General features: G+C 39.9%; 7 protein-coding genes across 7 annotated transcripts; 4 read left to right on the forward strand and 3 right to left on the reverse strand.

The window, feature by feature from the left end:
• The first annotated feature begins 31 nt into the window (after nucleotides 1–31).
• On the forward strand, nucleotides 32–3,622 carry LOC6647014 (aryl hydrocarbon receptor nuclear translocator homolog). The gene is made up of 2 exons (XM_002069693.4): nucleotides 32–180; nucleotides 316–3,622. Exon 2 carries the CDS (start codon nucleotides 367–369, stop codon nucleotides 2,320–2,322), a length of 1,956 nt encoding a protein of 651 aa, XP_002069729.1. The 5' UTR covers nucleotides 32–180; nucleotides 316–366; the 3' UTR covers nucleotides 2,323–3,622.
• A 22-nt stretch (nucleotides 3,623–3,644) lies between these two features.
• Nucleotides 3,645–5,144, reverse strand: LOC6647013 (abasic site processing protein HMCES). Its single transcript, XM_002069692.3, has 3 exons — nucleotides 5,067–5,144; nucleotides 4,278–5,010; nucleotides 3,645–4,214 (listed from the first exon to the last, which is right to left on the reverse strand). Exons 1-3 carry the CDS (start codon nucleotides 5,084–5,086, stop codon nucleotides 3,795–3,797), a joined length of 1,173 nt encoding a protein of 390 aa, XP_002069728.1. The 5' UTR covers nucleotides 5,087–5,144; the 3' UTR covers nucleotides 3,645–3,794.
• Nucleotides 5,145–5,194: 50 nt separating this feature from the next.
• LOC6647012 (pyrimidine-specific ribonucleoside hydrolase RihA) lies at nucleotides 5,195–6,442 on the forward strand. Its single transcript, XM_002069691.2, has 2 exons — nucleotides 5,195–5,208; nucleotides 5,281–6,442. Exon 2 carries the CDS (start codon nucleotides 5,288–5,290, stop codon nucleotides 6,341–6,343), a length of 1,056 nt encoding a protein of 351 aa, XP_002069727.1. The 5' UTR covers nucleotides 5,195–5,208; nucleotides 5,281–5,287; the 3' UTR covers nucleotides 6,344–6,442.
• Nucleotides 6,443–6,620: 178 nt separating this feature from the next.
• On the forward strand, nucleotides 6,621–7,492 carry LOC6647011 (splicing factor 3B subunit 5). Its single transcript, XM_002069690.4, has one exon. The coding sequence runs from the start codon at nucleotides 6,726–6,728 to the stop codon at nucleotides 6,981–6,983; it is 258 nt and encodes an 85-aa protein (XP_002069726.1). The 5' UTR covers nucleotides 6,621–6,725; the 3' UTR covers nucleotides 6,984–7,492.
• Nucleotides 7,493–8,710: 1,218 nt separating this feature from the next.
• Nucleotides 8,711–11,883, forward strand: LOC6647010 (E3 ubiquitin-protein ligase Kcmf1). Its single transcript, XM_002069689.4, has 6 exons — nucleotides 8,711–8,778; nucleotides 9,170–9,594; nucleotides 9,944–10,204; nucleotides 10,393–10,674; nucleotides 10,737–10,975; nucleotides 11,059–11,883. Exons 1-6 carry the CDS (start codon nucleotides 8,763–8,765, stop codon nucleotides 11,705–11,707), a joined length of 1,872 nt encoding a protein of 623 aa, XP_002069725.2. The 5' UTR covers nucleotides 8,711–8,762; the 3' UTR covers nucleotides 11,708–11,883.
• Nucleotides 11,884–12,212: 329 nt separating this feature from the next.
• On the reverse strand, nucleotides 12,213–14,009 carry LOC6647009. The gene is made up of 3 exons (XM_002069688.3): nucleotides 13,858–14,009; nucleotides 13,602–13,793; nucleotides 12,213–13,539 (listed from the first exon to the last, which is right to left on the reverse strand). Exons 1-3 carry the CDS (start codon nucleotides 13,900–13,902, stop codon nucleotides 12,514–12,516), a joined length of 1,263 nt encoding a protein of 420 aa, XP_002069724.1. The 5' UTR covers nucleotides 13,903–14,009; the 3' UTR covers nucleotides 12,213–12,513.
• A 468-nt stretch (nucleotides 14,010–14,477) lies between these two features.
• Nucleotides 14,478–16,485, reverse strand: LOC6646861 (E3 ubiquitin-protein ligase Iruka). Its single transcript, XM_002069687.4, has one exon. The coding sequence runs from the start codon at nucleotides 16,002–16,004 to the stop codon at nucleotides 14,916–14,918; it is 1,089 nt and encodes a 362-aa protein (XP_002069723.1). The 5' UTR covers nucleotides 16,005–16,485; the 3' UTR covers nucleotides 14,478–14,915.
• Between the last annotated feature and the right edge of the window lie 66 nt (nucleotides 16,486–16,551).

A 16,551-nucleotide genomic window follows, 5' to 3' on the forward strand; every position in this document is an offset into this window, starting at 1 on the left:
GTGCCAGCACGAATTGTGGTATTTTCTATGTGTCTGCTACGGTCACACTGCAGTAAACAGAGTTTTTGATTTTATCGTAAAATTCGCGGAAGAAAAAGATTTTGATCTAGTGAAAAACCATAAAAAAGTTAAGAAAAAAAGTGCATAAATGAGTGGAAAATAAGGCCACTTTTTAGCAAAGTACGTTAATGAAGAAATGAGTTACGAAAACAGATTTTCCAGCTCCCACGCACACATAACGTAGACAAAATACTAATCCCCCTCCCACTACTTACCCCTACCATAACACTACGTACATTTTTTTTCTTTTTCCAGAGACGACCCAAATACACAAAACGAAACGAAAGCTAATTAAATATTCTAAACATGGACGATGCCAACATACAGGACAAGGAGCGTTTTGCTAGTCGCGAGAATCATTGTGAGATCGAGCGACGAAGACGAAACAAAATGACGGCCTATATTACCGAATTGTCCGATATGGTGCCCACATGCAGTGCTTTGGCCAGGAAACCAGATAAATTGACCATCTTGCGCATGGCAGTGGCTCACATGAAGGCATTACGAGGCACTGGGAATACAAGCAGTGATGGCACATACAAGCCCTCTTTCCTAACCGATCAGGAGTTGAAACATTTAATACTGGAAGCAGCCGATGGCTTTCTTTTTGTTGTCTCCTGCGATTCGGGACGAGTTATCTATGTATCTGACTCGGTGACACCGGTCTTGAACTATACCCAAAGTGAGTGGTATGGCACAAGTCTCTATGATCACATACATGCTGATGATCGGGAGAAGATCAGAGAACAGCTTTCGACGCAGGAATCACAGAATGCTGGCAGGATTTTGGATCTGAAATCGGGCACGGTGAAAAAGGAGGGGCATCAATCGTCCATGCGTTTAAGCATGGGCGCTCGACGCGGTTTCATTTGCCGCATGCGGGTGGGCAATGTAAATCCCGATTCTATGGTATCGGGACATTTAAATCGTCTAAAGCAACGCAATTCGCTTGGACCTTCTCGTGATGGATCCAATTATGCAGTCGTTCATTGCACCGGTTATATTAAAAATTGGCCACCAACTGATATGTTCCCCAATATGCATATGGAGCGGGATGTCGATGATATGACCTCGCATTGCTGTTTGGTGGCCATTGGCAGATTGCAAGTGACTTCAACGGCAGCCAACGACATGAGTGGTTCGAATAATCAGAGTGAATTCATCACTCGTCATGCTGTCGATGGAAAATTCACTTTTGTGGATCAGCGAGTTCTCAATATCTTGGGTTATAGCCCAACCGAGTTGCTCGGCAAGATTTGCTATGATTTTTTTCATCCCGAAGATCAAAGTCATATGAAAGAGTCATTCGATCAGGTCCTAAAGCAGAAGGGACAAATGTTCTCGCTATTGTATAGGGTAAGAGCCAAAAATTCGGAATATGTTTGGCTAAGGACCCAGGCATATGCATTCCTCAATCCCTATACCGATGAGGTGGAGTACATTGTCTGCACAAATAGCTCTGGTAAGACTATGCATGGTCAGCCTCTGGAGCAGGGCGGACCGGGCCATACACCAGAGCAGCAGCAACAGGCAACTGTACAGAGCGCTGAACATGTCTATGTGCAAAACCCCGGTGTGGATTACACCCGCCGCGAGAGTTCCAGCCAAGAGGCCATGTATCATCCACAAATGTTAGCCATGCAAGCTCCAACACCGCAACAGCAGCAGCAGAGACCAAGCTCTGCCCAGCCCCCAGTGGTTTATTCGTATGATACCACTCATTCACCCTACAGCAGTGCCGGAGGACCATCACCGTTGGCCAAGATACCCAAGTCGGGATCATCACCGTCGCCGGTGCCCGTGCCGGCAAATAACTGGGCTGCATTGCGTCCTCAGCAGCAGCAACCCGTCGCCGAAGCTACCTATCAGTATCAACAACAAACGAGTCCGAATCGCTCACCAAGTGGACCCACTTACACCCAACTGAGTGCAGGCAATGCGCAGCAGCAGCAACAACAGCGTCAGCCTGGTCCGTATCAGGCGACAGCATCGGCTCAACCACCACCGCCATCGAATGCTCCCGGTATGTGGGATTGGCAAGGTGCTCCCCATCCCCATCCACATCCGCATCCAGCTCATCCCACATCAGCCCATCCGCATCCGCATGGCCATCCACATGCAGCTCCGCCTACCGGTGTACCCGGTCAGCCACAACAGGGCCAGGGACAGGAATTCTCCGATATGCTGCAAATGCTTGATCATAGTGCTCCAACCACCTTCGAGGATCTAAATATCAATATGTTTAACACACAATTTGAGTAAATTTCAATCCAATTCCATCGCGCTTCTCTTTCCATCATCATGATCCTCCCCTTTCTAACTCTCCCCTCTTTCTCTCCATACTCTCTCTCAAAGTGCAATCTATTGGAACATTGTTGAAATATTTCAAAAATGCGAAAGAAGCAAAAAAAAAAAACAACTACAAAATGGAAAAGAAATATAAAAAAAAACAACATGTAATCTCATAAAATAGCCATTTAAGTTTATAAACGGTAGTCACGTACAGGCCTCTGATATCTTTTATTTCATTTTCCCATCATAATCCGCTAATTTGCAAAAGTGAAAAATGAAAAGAAACACAACAAAAGAAACGAAATATCGAAAAACAAAAACAAAAGAACCAACAAAGTACATACTTAATGTATATGCGCGCTAAAATCTTTGTTAATTCATAGCACAAAACTTAAATACTCTACATAAGACCAGAATTATCAGTTTTATCAGTTAGATAATTGATAAATTGCCTCTCTTAGATTTTCAATTTATATGTATTTTACTTAATGACTTGAATTAATTTAATATACATTTAGTCTGATTTATTTTGTGTTAGCATCTCAGTTTTTTACAAATTGTTTTCAAAGATTCCATGCTCTTGTGATTGTTTGTACATTTTATGTAGAGTATTCCAACTTCGGCCTTTAAAATTGACGAAGGTAATTCAACAATATTCTTTCTCAATATGCAAAACTACAAAGTTCACTGCAACTTTAAAATATGCATATATATAGAGGTATATACATATGTCTGTATATCTAGTTTTAGATACTACACACTCTCTCCCTCTCTCTATGTTAATTCGCTCTCTCTCTTAGTATTCCATCACTTTGACCATCCATCCGCAATTGCTGCACCACTCATGCATATTGAGTCACCTCACATGGTCTCCAAGGTCGGCCACCCTAGCATTGACACAAATTTTCTTTTACATTTCGCTCCGGAAAACAAAAGTATATACATATATTTTAGATATAAATTTCTTGTTCTTCATTTGTTTTAGCTTTATAAGCACTTTATCATTTATATGGAAAAAGAGCTCAAAAATTATATGATTTAGAATTTGAGGCATAAAATTTACATTTCCACATTTATACAAGTTTTTCAAGTTCAAATAAAAACCAGAAAATTAGTTAATTAAGCACAAAACGCAAAAAAAAGCAACTAAACAATTTTCATAGCTAATAAGCATTTTTTATAATGTAAGCCAGAAACAAACTGATGATAACTTTTTTGTAGAATTGGTTAAATGAGAACAAATTTTGAAAATAAACTTAATATACTTTAATAAACAAAAACACGCAAAGAAATTAACTGTAAATCTTAATGAAATCATCTCTTTAATGAAATCTGTAAGTTATACTATTGATCGAGAGAGTATTGAGGTAAATATAGGTCTGTAAATACTATATAACCCATTGCTAGGGCATAACAATTAAAAACATAATATTTGATTCGTTTCAGTTATTTAATCTATCGGTGTATTTGATTTCGCTGCTGTCACTGCTATCGCCGCTCTTTCTGGACTTCTTGAAATCACTGAAACGAGGTCGCTTGACCGAATTTTCCTGCTGGCTGTGAATGGGTGACGATCGACGTTTCACAGCCTTCTCTTCCGTATCTTCACTATCACTGGGCTCACTTTGCTCAGCCTTGATTTGATCCTCACGTTTCTTACGTGTATTTAACCAAGCCTGCATGGTCTTATTCATGGCCGGTTTAGCTGGTTTTGCTGCCAATTCGATTGGTTTATTGCATTCTTCGCTTTTGTTGCGAGAATTGTTGACCAATTTGGAGACACGATGCCAGGCCAAGGATGTTGCTGGACGTAGAGTGGCTAGAGCTTCCGTATCGCTGACTCGCTTAAAATCCAACCAGTCCTGAAAGAATTAAGTTTAATGAGTTTTCTTCGTTAGCGAACAAAATAAGCTTCTGCTTCTTACGTTCATTTGTTGCTCCGTTTCTAATATGGCTGGCATGCGATAATGCATCCAGGACATTATCTTACTCGAGCTAAAGGTGATAATACTATAGCTATATATCTTATCACCGCTTTCGTCCTGCCAAACATCAAAGAGTCCAGCCATACGCAATAATTTTACATTCTCTGGCTTCCAAGTGGTTTTATCATGAATTTTGATGTCATCATTGTTTTGGGGCACATAAATCAAGAACGCTTCCCGCTCAGAGGGCTTCTTGGCTGGTCCTGATGTTTGCCATTCATAGAATCCTTCACAAAGAATCACACAACGTTGGCCGCGTTTAAAAGGGCCACGATATAATTTCGAATCCATTAAATGTTCGAGGCGACAGTTGTTGGTGGTAAGGCCATGTTTGCGGTAATCTCCTTTGTGCCAAAATGGAATCATGCCCCACATCATGGGCATCACAATGCGTGAGCATTTCTGATCCTCATCGTCGGAGAAGTGCGCTCCCGACACCACAACGGGAGTTATATCTGTGGGCGCTATATTATAGGAGGCGTGATAGCGCCGTCCTAAATTGAATTCCGCCCGCCATTCGGGCGTATCCAACTGCTGATCCTCTGCGTCTTGCTTTGGCTCCTTTTTCACATTGGTTATCTGTTGGTTTGTGTTTACCTCATCTTTAGAGATTTTATGTGGCTTTTGCCTGGGATATTTGCAAGCACAAAGTACTTCATCTGGATCTAGGGTTCTATAACAAAAAACAATATAGCAATTGTTATGTGACTACCTAATTAATATATTTACAAACAAGTCCGTCCACACATTTTGCCTCAAGTTTGTTTATTTTGTTAATAGAGGTGGAACTTTTATCGATTGTCCGATGTACCATCATGGCGGAAGTTTTTGAATTGATAAATAGTTGTTTGTACTTTCATCTTTCGGTGAGGTAATCTTATCTCCATAATCATGCCATAAAAATGTATAATTACAAAATTCAGAAGTTTGCCATTTTATTAAGAAAAGCGATGGAGTCCAGTTGTGATGGTGGCTACGTAGTCTACGACTGTGATATAGGAACCGACGATGCCTGGGGTTTGGCTATGCTCTTAAGAGCAGAGAAGAAAGGAAACTTTAAAGTGTCAGCTGTAACTTGTGTTCAAGGCAATACAGATGTGGATAATGCCACATTAAATGCATTCCGGGTGCTGACTACATTGGAACGTCTAGATGTGCCTGTTTTTAAGGGCTGCGCAGAGCCCATTATTCCTCGAAACTTTATACCCAAATCCCATTTTCATGGCCTTGATGGTTTGGGTGATGTTGGCAACTACCCTTTGGTAAATGAATCCGAATTACTTTCACAGGAACATGCAGTGAATGCCATGTACCGACTAGCCTGTCATCATGAAGGAAAAGTCGATTTTATTCTCTGTGGACCACTCACAAATTTCGCAAACTGCATTAATCTCTATGGAGATAAATTTTTGGAGAAACTACGCAGTGTCTATATTATGGGAGGCAATATTTTGGGCAAAGGCAACATTACCAAAAGCGCAGAATTTAATTTTATGTACGATCCTGAAGCGGCTCACATTGTTCTGGAACGATTAAAAAAACCAGCGATGATATTGCCCTGGGAACCATGCATTGACGGAGAGTTTGGTCTGTCTCTGGATTGGCGTTTCAATGTCCTTGGAGCAGTAGAATCTTCATTCATTCGTCTTCTAAATGCCACTGAAAAACAGATGCTTATTCCCCGTGGCTTTGATAAATGGATCACTCCGGATGCACTCTTGACTGCCGCTTATCTATTTCCCAACCAAATGATAGCAGATCAAAGGGATTACTATGCAAGCGTGGAATTATGTGGAGTACATACGCGCGGCCAAATGGTATTGGATCACTTGCGGGGTCGCCACAAGGATGCCCTCCATGGTAAACCAATTAATGCTAGTATTATACGTAAATTAAATGGAGACCCTTATCGAACAATTATATCCTGGACGGGGTGTTTGGAAAGTGCGAATATTTCCAAACTATGGGAAAAGGAGCTTCAGTTAAAAAAACAAAATTTTAATTAATGCTACGAAGATAAGTAAATGTCTCTTATCAATTATTTTTGTTTGTTGGACAAATGTTTGCAAAACTTGAGTATAACAAAATAAACTTTATCTATCTGATAAGATATTGTTTTGACTTATGCACTTATTTGAATAACTCAAGTTCCTTAAACCGCTACGTTTCGGAAAATGACTATTTAAAAAGTAATAAATATTTGAACCGGGCCGATAGTATATATAATATAATAATCGATCATTATCGATATCATTAACTTATCGATGTATCCTCAAAATGTAATCTATAGCTGCCCTGGTAACTAAAAGCGAAAAAATAAACAACGCCGTCTTTCGCTGTATCGCCGCCTTACTGTCATTACGTTTTATTATTATTGATTAATCAACAATGGGTGAACGCTACAATATCCACAGTCAGTTGGAGCATTTGCAAAGTAAATACATTGGAACTGGACATGCAGATACCACCAAATACGAATGGTTAACCAATCAACACCGGGATTCTCTTGCCAGCTATATGGGTCACTATGACATCCTCAACTACTTCGCCATAGCAGAGAATGAATCGAAGGCTCGAGTACGTTTTAATTTAATGGAACGCATGCTTCAACCGTGCGGACCGCCGCCAGAAAAACTAGAAGATTAAGAAATAAAAAATATGTAAAAATAAAAACAATTTATCAGGGATGAAGACACATAGTTGGCTATCAGTGGGCAGTATCGATAAAAGAATCATAGACGATAGCAGGGAGAGTTTATCGGCAGTGGACAGGGCCAACTAAGATCGAGCTTTTTGCACTCTCTAGAATAAATTTATTTTTCGTTTTATTCATATATGCAGTGGCACGGTTAATTCAAATAGTAAGATAAAACACGATAAATATACAGTTTCTTGTAAATACAATCCAATGTTTGGTCCGACAAATCCAATAAATATAATAAACCAAAATTGCCAAAACAAAAACACCAGCAATGCAGCATCATTGCTTCGCGAAATGAGAAGACAATGGGAATTTGCGGTGAACAAAAGATTTAAGTGTGATCTTTAACTGCGTATTATCATATACGTATAAACAATAATGTGAATATATTTAGATTGATGAATGTACTAGAATGCGCGCCAATAAATAAACATGCAGATGAAAACGCAAAAAAGTAAAAGCATTCCCATTCGATGAATAAGTCCACTGTAAAATATTTACAGTGTTGCCAGATCGTCGCGGAGAAAAAGCGTAATTCGCAAAAATGTTGACAGCATGATTAATAAAAAAGTCCTTGTTCTGTGCAGTTTTTGTTTAATTGTTTATAAACAATTAAACTGTTGTTGTTTAGCTGGAAAAGGTTATAATACAGTGCATCTAATTCTCCCGTTTGGGCATAAATATGGCCACACTAGGTCTCTAATGGCACTTCTTCAGCGGGGTGTCAGGGGGAGGCAATAGCAAAAAAAAAGCCCACGACATCGTCGAATGAGTTGATGAAAAATTTTCGCGAAACGAAAAAGTTAAAAATAAATGTGGAACTTAACTTGAAAAAAATGGCAGACAACAAAAGCTGAAAGGAAAAGGCAACAATTGCAATTCCAATTACCCCCAAAAGTGTGTTCGTGTGCGTGTGTGAATATGTGTGTGTGTGTCTGTCTTTGCTTTTTCGATAGCTCGCGCTCGATTGTATTGAATAATTTCATTTCATTTGCTCAAGCAGCTTGTGGGTGACCCAGGGGCAATGAAAGGCTAAAGGGGAAAGTAAGCTGTGCGGGGGAGCAAAGGAAAGTCAATTTGATTTTTTTTCTGTTTTCTTTTGCATTTCTGTTTTCTGTTGATTTTTCGGTAAACGAAATGCAAAAAGAACCGTAATCGTAAGCGAATCGTCAGAGAAAGAGCACTAGCGAAAAGAAAATAACCAGAGACAGAGTAAGAGAGATAGAAAGAGAGAGAGTGAGTGTGTGTAAAAGAAAAGAGAAGAACACAAAAAAAAGTCGAATTGAGATTTACAATGTCTAGGTAGCCCGGGCAGGCCGTCTTCTCCGTCGTGTATTGGCTATCAATTTTTCTCCGTTTACCCCTTTTGGCCCGAAACATTGCAATTGCAACAAAAGTGTTATTTATTCTTCTTCCAGCTGCTGCTATCCTGTGACAAAAACAAAACTAAGAAACAAAGAAAAAAAAAACTGGGCCAACCACGTCTCGCCATCATAATCTCCTCTTTCACTTCATCGTAAATAGACATTGGACATAGCACAAGGGAAACAACAACAATAATAGGGAAACAACAACAAATTCAGCAAAAACGTATCGTCTCCTCCTGACACTTTGCGTCAGCAGCGGGAAGGGAAAGAGGACGAAACGGAACGGCAAAAGGGAACGCGGGAGTCCTTAACGAGAGCACGACGTGGAGAACTTGTCGCCGCCGCTGCTGCTAAATAATGAGTCGTCATGAAGGTAATAATAATAATCTTGCCATCATTTCCCTGATACCCCCGTCCTGGGGAGGGACAGAAATTTAAAAGGGAAATTGGAAAACGAATAGTTCGTATTCTACCAGATCTTTTAGTATAAGCGGAACCTGATTTCAAAGCCACTTTATTTGTTTTCAAATAGTTACCAAATTTCAATACTTTTATTTGAATTTTCAAATTGTAACTTAAAATATTGTATAAACTAATTGAAATCGTTGAGATTACTAACAACTGTTTATATTTAAAAGATTTTATTAGTTAATTTTGAAAACATTCAAAGCATTTGACTATATTCGACTACTTGTATAAAACTATTTACATTTTCTCAAATTAAATCAATTCAAAATGATTGTTTCTATTTTTTCTCTATTCAGGTGTCAGCTGCGATTCATGTCTCAAAAGTAATTTCAATGGACGCCGCTATAAGTGTTTAATTTGCTACGATTATGATCTATGTGCCGATTGCTATGAGGATGGCGTCACCTCCACTCGCCATTTGGTTGAGCATCCAATGCAATGCATTCTTACCCGTTCCGATATTGAATTATATTTTGGCGGCGAGATGCTAACATCGGATCAACCGCAAAGTTTCACGTGTCCTTATTGCAAAAAGATGGGCTTCAGTGATGTAACATTGCTAGAGCATGTATCCACAGAGCATACGGAGACCAGTCTGGAGGTGGTATGTCCGGTTTGTGCCGGACTGCCAGGCGGTGAGCCGAATCTAGTCACAGATGATTTTGCTGGTCATCTAACATTGGAGCATCGGCAAGGACCTCGAGAGTTAATATCCTTTTTGATATCCTTTTGCACAAACACACACAATATCTAACTTTTTTATAACCCCAATGAACTGATATGGCTGTTTAAAAGAGATTATATTAAATATTTAGTGTAGTTATAGTTTATTATCGTCATCAATCTAAACTAAATTTTGTTAAAATTTCACATTTTTAGTTTTGATAGAATGTTTAAGTTCAATAGTTTGCTGAATTACTCTTTTGAATATTTGCAAGTTAGTTTAAGACATTCCTAGTTAGTTTTTAAGAACACTTTACTAACAAAGGTTTGTTAGTTTTGATCTGAAACACGAACATTCCTTTCTGTTTTCCTTTCAATTTTGGTTTGCCTTAACCTTTAGACAATACGACGAGCCATCTGCTATACGTCATGGTGGTGGAGTGCGTCGCATTCCTGGCCGTACCCTCGGTGGGCCACGCACGCGTCGCTCCAATATGCACTTTAGCTCAGCGAGCGGTCTCTCGGCGCTGTCGCCATCGGGTCGCGAATCGGTTGATCCTATTGCGGAATTACTCTCACAACTATCCGGTGTTAGACGTGGCGGTCCACCAACATCGCAATTGCAGCAACTGCAAATGCAAATGCAATTGGATAGACAACAGGCCACGGTAAGGTCGCAAAGAGAAAAGAAAGAGGTGAACTGTGATGCATACATATATCTATATAGATGAATATCTATAACGTATATATAAGGAAAATTTTAATGTCTTTATATTTTGCATTTGTTTTGTTTTGTTTTGTTTCTTTGTGTGTCTGTGTGTGTTTCTTTTACGTTTTGGCTCTTGCATTATTTTAGGCATCACGCCAAATCGATCGTTTGCCAAGACGTGCGCATCCTATAGTCTCAACATCGAATTCGAATGCAGCCATGTCCGAGGTGATCAGCGGTAATGGCGGCAGCGGAGGTAGCAGTGGCGCAGTCGGCAGTGGCAGCGGAGGCAGTGGAAGCGGTGGTATAACTGCAGCGCCCAATCTGCGCACAACCGAATGGCCAGTGACAGCTAGTTTCTCGACATCGGCCACTAATCATCAGCAGACACAGTCGAGTCTGGCCGCCAATAGCCTCAATACACGAGAAGTAGTTGAATCTAACATTTCATTTCACAAATCTTCCATTCTAAAATGTATCAATCCTTGCAGGCAATCGGCTCGGGTAGCAGCTCAAACAATGCCCTCGGCATAAGTGTGGGTGTAGGCGTTGGTAGTGGATCAGGCAATGGATCAGTTGGCGTAGGTGCTGCAGGTGTCAATGGCCAGGCAGTTGGTGCTGTTGGTGTTCCCGTTTCAGCAGCTGGCGAGGCTTTGCTGTTGGCCCAATTTATGCAGCCCACATTGACAGATGCCGAATGGGCGAATGTAGAACGCAAAAGGGCTAATTGGTTAGTAATCACATAAACACACAAATACTTACACATATTCAGGACATAATTATAATGCTGGTTTTTTTGTTTTCCAATCTTAGTTCGATGTTTGCAGAGACATTGCTACTCTCTATGCTCTGTGCAGAGGCTTTGGACTTGAATGCGGACTCGGATTATAATGATGATGATGATAGCGGCGATATGGCCAAGAGTGATAATGTAAATAAAGAGCAAAAACAGCAAAAACAACAGCAGGATGAGGAGGATACGCTGCTCAATAATAATGCAAACGAACCTGGGCAACAGCAGCAGCCAGCGATGGTGCGACAGGTGAATCAGATGCAACAGACGTCCCCAGAGGATTTTGTTGTCTGTGATGAGTATCGCTATAAAAACAAAAAGGCGAACAATTCAACAACAACTACTACCACCACCACACAGACAAGTGGTGGCGGTGGTGGTGTAGGTGGAGGAGTCTCAACAGCATCACCACCAACAACAGGAACAGCATCAGGAGGAGTCAGTGGCGGAGGAGGGGTTGGTATGGCTGGCAATAAGCCAACAGCTGATAGAGGCATCGAAAGACGCGGCCGCCCACCGCCAGTTGAGCAAACTGCCACCGGCAGTGGCTCTCAGTTGCAGCAACAACAACAACAGCAGCAGCAATCGGCGTCCCAGCAAAAATATAAACAACAACAAAATGCAAATGCGGCAACAGCAAACACAAATCAAATACCCGAAACTAGGTAGTGCCTCAGATAATGGATGCGAGATCAGATCAATAAAAATACCCCCCTCTCAAAAAAAGAGAATAAAATGTATGTGTAGCTGCAGCAGCCCTCCCCCCAAACTAAATTCTATTACCACTACCAACCACCAGCAAAAACAACAACAACAACAACAAACAAAAAACCAACCAACAAACATAGTAGAAAAAGCTTCGGCTCTGGAACATATCCCGAATTTAAAGATTCGGGTCTGATCATCTATAGCCTTAGCTCTCTCATGTCGCCGCCACCGCCGCAGCAGCAGCAGCAATTTCGTCAAAAACAAAACAACAAAAAAGAAAACTATATTATATGTATCGTTTATTAAATATATTAAAATTTATATAATTATAAAAAAAAAAAACAACAGCAGAAGAATTTGGGAAAGAAAGAAATGAGAGCAATCCGCAGAAAAAAAATTATTGTAATCATTGAATTAATTATAATTAAAAAAAAAAAAACAAAAAAAACAAAGAAAATCACACAAAATTGAAAAACAATTAACTAGTGTTTCTTGTGCAACTTAAAAGGAATTAGGATTCAGTTCATATTCATATTGTGATTTTCCCAATATGTTCTTAAACTATTTAATTTATTAAATCTTCACTGTAATTATTTTCTACGACTTTTTGGCGAGATGTAAAACGGAATAGTCTTGGAATAAAAACAAAAAGACACATTTCATTGAGATTATATCGGAGCTGTCATTCAATTGAGCTCATTTCGGGAAATTTTTTGCTTAAATCTAATCACTTCTTTTTAGTAGCACTTGATCACTTTTAATTAGGATCATATTTTTGTAACAATTTCATCAAGTTTAATTTGTCTGTCCACATTGAGATTTGGTAAATTATCCAAATCATATGAACTTTGTATGCCGCGAGGTTTAAGGCAAAATAAATCTTCAACAGTTTCTTTCACTTGACTCTGGGAAGCATAAGGATTCGCGAGGACAATGCAATTGGCCAATTTTTTGGCTAATTTCTTGAATAGAAAACGATTGCCAATTAAGCCATCCTGTAGCGGCGACATCAAATTGCGGACAATCCACGGACGAATACGTAAAATGCAGCTAGCAAGAAGAACCTCATCGACGAGATCAATTGATGGGCTTGTGATATGAGTGGCGAATTCTTCATCGCTATCCTCGCCAAAGAGTTCATGAAATTTCTCCCTCAAGGAGGTTTCAATGCGCCAATCTTGCTCAAGAATCCGTATGAGGCAGGCATTAAGGCGGCGTCGTTGGGCATAAAGTTCACATGGCCAGCGACTATTATGCAAAGCATCCATTTGATGATGAGGTTGCAGAGGCGGCGGAGTTGGAGTCGGTGAGTGTTTTTTATTGTGATGGGGTAGCTCCGCCTGATCGATTTCCTTCAAAAGGGCACACACTTGTGGATCATCGTTGATGTTCGCTGAAGTTTCAATGCCAAAGATTTCATTCAAATCTTTAGGCTCCTGGCCAAACAACATGGCCAATTCTTGGGCAACAATGTCGTCTTCCTCCTCCTCTGACATATGTTGCTCAGCGATTGGGCTTTTACTTCTACTATTGAAGCGACCATGATGATTCTCTGACTCCTCGAGCCGGGACTGAAACAAATCGATTTTCTGATAAAGCTCATAACTACAGTAATTGTCGTCATGGTCGATTTTTTTGTCATTAATATTTTGGGGCTCAGTTTGTGTAGACTTGTCGACCAATTGATAGCCATTGATATCATGTGGAGTGCCTTCATTTTGTTGGATTTGCATATTTTCAAATAATACGTTGGCAAGGCGCGTTTCCTGTGTATTTCGTCTAACCATGGCTATCTGTAAACGGTAAATTAATGCTATAATATATTAAATTGAATACTCATTGTATTCTTTTATACCAATTTGATCATATGCCTTTGATAAATGCGTGCCGACATGCATCCTCGTGCGGCCTTATCCTCCAGTTGCTCCAAAGTGTTTGGTATTTGAGCTACGGCTGTGGCCCTGTGATGATTTCTCGACTTTGCCGCCCATGCAGTTACATTCTCCTGCAGCTGACGTTCTAAATAGGATGCATACTTCTCACGGACCTTAGCAAAACCAATTAGAAGGAATTTATAAAAATCAATTCGTTTTCATTTACCAAATACTTACCACCTCTGTAAGCACCACAAAGTCATCAAGACTTTCGAAGGACATACCAAATGTTGAGGATTATCAATTGACTTTAAAAAGTTAAATAAAATGATCGGCTAGGCATTGAATCTCAAATGTTTGTTGTTTTGCCGTTCAAAAAACTATTTAAATTAAGCTTAAGTGTTGCCACCTTATTACTAGACAGCTGCTTCTTCTTAGTGATGGCAACTCGACTTGCACTTGTTTTAATATTCGTAAAGTTAGCGACGCATAGAGTTAGCAAAACCTGCTTTAAACCTGCAGCGCTTGAAATCCCCCTAAAATCAAGTTAAAACGAAGCTTTGCTTAACGAAACAAGTTTATTTATTAAGTAAATAACTAAAAATATTAAAAAACAAATTAGTTAACAATGGGTTATCAGCGTCGCTAACTTAACGCATATCTTATTTTACCCAATACCCTTTCTGTAAAACTATCTGAGTTTTATTGTGTACTTTGTGACAGCTAAAAATGTTCGAAACTTATCTAGAAATCTAAATATAAACAATATTGTTTATTTATTTAATAGACTTCATGGAATCGGAGCGTTTTTGCTGGAACTTTCCATTTTGTTCTTCTGATAGAGAAACAAGGAAAAATCGTTACAATTCGTTTATTTAAAGAATTCTTGTGGTCTTAAATTATGCCACAGACAACAGCATTACACGTTGTACTTAAGTCATATTATATATAATTGTTGAATTTATTTTTGACCGATTTTCAAAGGGTTAGAGCTTTACTATATGTAGTACCTATGTACACTCAGCGCATATAAATAAATTGTATATATATATATATATATATTGTTTCTATGAATATCTAATATAAGAAATACAATTTTATGTATGTAAAAAACCTCGTAACTTTTTTTCACGGGATTTCGTCAGATTTATCGTCGTTATTATTATTATATGTATATTGTTTGAAACATTAACAAAATTAAGCGTGAGAGAAACTATTATAGATATGCGCATATATATATTTATATATTCCGCACATGTTGTGTATTTAGGGGAAAATATCGTTTTACCGCACTCCTAGTCGAGAAACATATTGTCATCATCAAAGGTGAAAACATTATTTCGCGACGATGACTGCTGCTGCTGTTGCTGGGCGGGATTAGCTGGACTCTGATGTGAACTGCTGGTATTGTTGGCAGTAGTGTCAGTTGCCGTTGTCGAATTGCTGCCACTTCCGCTGCCCCCATCCATGTAATAGTTATCTTCTTCATTTTCATCGTTGCTGCCGCTGCCATCACTGCCGTCTGCGTTGGCCAAAGATTTCCGGCAAATGGGGCAAGTGCTGTGCAAATTTAACCATGGCACTATACAATTCTCATGATATAGATGCGAGCAGGGCAATTTTCGGACAGTTTCGTCTAGTTTAAAGTCATCCCAACAGATGGAGCACTGCATTTTCTTGTCAACTTCGTCGCGACTTATTTGGACATTGGGTATTTCCTGAATGCGTTGAGCGGAAAGTGGCGGCGGTCCCGATGTCTCCATTTGATTGAGCATTTGCGTCACAATCGTATCAAGGCCTTCGCGACCCCAGGCATAGTCACCCGGATTACCCATAAAGAACATATGGGAATTGCCGCCGCTGCCGCCACCGGGTCCCGTCACAATCTCCGCGGTAGCGCCAGCCAAAGGCAAACTTTGCAGAAAATCAAACAAAACATTGTCCAATCGATCCATATTCGCCGGAAGCACTCGTCCACCAGCTGTGAGGCCACCAGTTTGGCTATTGCTACCCGACGGTCCACCGAAGCCTCCCAAATGCAAAACGTTACCATGCCGACGATTTGGTTCAATAGTTATCTCCAAGTTGGGGACATTTCTCATGTTTAATAATGAAACAATATCATTCCTCAAAGATTCCACGTTTGACTGCGATGACAATGAAGCACCCGATCCCGAACTGCTGCTGCTGCTGGTCGACGCAACTTCTCCGGATGGAGCCGATGCAGCGGGTGTAGCGGCATTTGCCGACAGCTCCTCCACGAAGCCATTGGAGCACAGAGGGCATGTGAAATCGGCATTTGGAATGTTGATCTCCACATTGCACATGTGGCAGAAGAAACGTTTGGGCTCTGTGGAGCGATCCTCCACAACCATCTCAGCCATTTCCACACCCTTTTGTACTCTTCTCACACTTTTGTTCTTATTGTTGTGCAAGCTGCGCCGCTTCAATAGATTGACTTTGTCCTAGTTGTTGCTGTTTCTGTTGCTGTCGACGTCGATTGACAGCGGTTTATACAAAAAGATTACAGATAATGGTACATACGGCTGGCTCCACGTGAATCATTGGGTATTTTTTTAAGCAAAAATATCGAGAATTTAACAAAATTTGTGTATTTTACACAATTTTTTTTGCCCTTATTTTAGACGTTTCGACGCTATTTTTGTCGTATTGCCACTATTTTAAAATTCTAAAAATAAGACCGTCCATGTGTCCAGGATTAAGCAGGATAAGAAGAAAATTTTGGAAGAAATGTTACCCGTTTCCCCCCAAAAATACTAATACTTGAATTTTGTAGTCTGAAGTGAATAATTTCAATGAAAATTTTAGTCAATTTAGCAAAATTTTAAAATAGTAACATTATTTTCCGTTTAACGTTTGCAACACTGTTCGAGGTTTATAGTATTGCCACCTTGATTTACTGTGCAACAA

Source organism: Drosophila willistoni, chromosome 3R, assembly GCF_018902025.1.
Source record: "Drosophila willistoni isolate 14030-0811.24 chromosome 3R, UCI_dwil_1.1, whole genome shotgun sequence".
NCBI lineage: Eukaryota > Metazoa > Arthropoda > Insecta > Diptera > Drosophilidae > Drosophila > Drosophila willistoni.

Excerpts from the sequence above, each read along its gene's own strand:
- LOC6647014 (XM_002069693.4), top strand. The coding sequence starts at position 367 with ATGGACGATGCCAACATACAGGACAAGGAGCGTTTTGCTAGTCGCGAG.
- LOC6647013 (XM_002069692.3), bottom strand. The coding sequence starts at position 5,086 with ATGTGTGGACGGACTTGTTT. Across the intron at positions 5,011-5,066 it reads ATGTGTGGACGGACTTGTTT|AACCCTAGATCCAGATGAAG; the intron begins GTAAATATATTA and ends TTTTTGTTATAG. Across the intron at positions 4,215-4,277 it reads AAACGGAGCAACAAATGAAC|GACTGGTTGGATTTTAAGCG; the intron begins GTAAGAAGCAGA and ends TAATTCTTTCAG.
- LOC6647012 (XM_002069691.2), top strand. The coding sequence starts at position 5,288 with ATGGAGTCCAGTTGTGATGGTGGCTACGTAGTCTACGACTGTGATATA.
- LOC6647011 (XM_002069690.4), top strand. The coding sequence starts at position 6,726 with ATGGGTGAACGCTACAATATCCACAGTCAGTTGGAGCATTTGCAAAGT.
- LOC6647010 (XM_002069689.4), top strand. Across the intron at positions 10,675-10,736 it reads ATAGCCTCAATACACGAGAA|GCAATCGGCTCGGGTAGCAG; the intron begins GTAGTTGAATCT and ends CAATCCTTGCAG. Across the intron at positions 10,976-11,058 it reads GAACGCAAAAGGGCTAATTG|TTCGATGTTTGCAGAGACAT; the intron begins GTTAGTAATCAC and ends TTCCAATCTTAG.
- LOC6647009 (XM_002069688.3), bottom strand. The coding sequence starts at position 13,902 with ATGTCCTTCGAAAGTCTTGATGACTTTGTGGTGCTTACAGAGGTG. Across the intron at positions 13,794-13,857 it reads TTGTGGTGCTTACAGAGGTG|GTCCGTGAGAAGTATGCATC; the intron begins GTAAGTATTTGG and ends GGTTTTGCTAAG. Across the intron at positions 13,540-13,601 it reads AAAGGCATATGATCAAATTG|ATAGCCATGGTTAGACGAAA; the intron begins GTATAAAAGAAT and ends TACCGTTTACAG.
- LOC6646861 (XM_002069687.4), bottom strand. The coding sequence starts at position 16,004 with ATGGCTGAGATGGTTGTGGAGGATCGCTCCACAGAGCCCAAACGTTTC.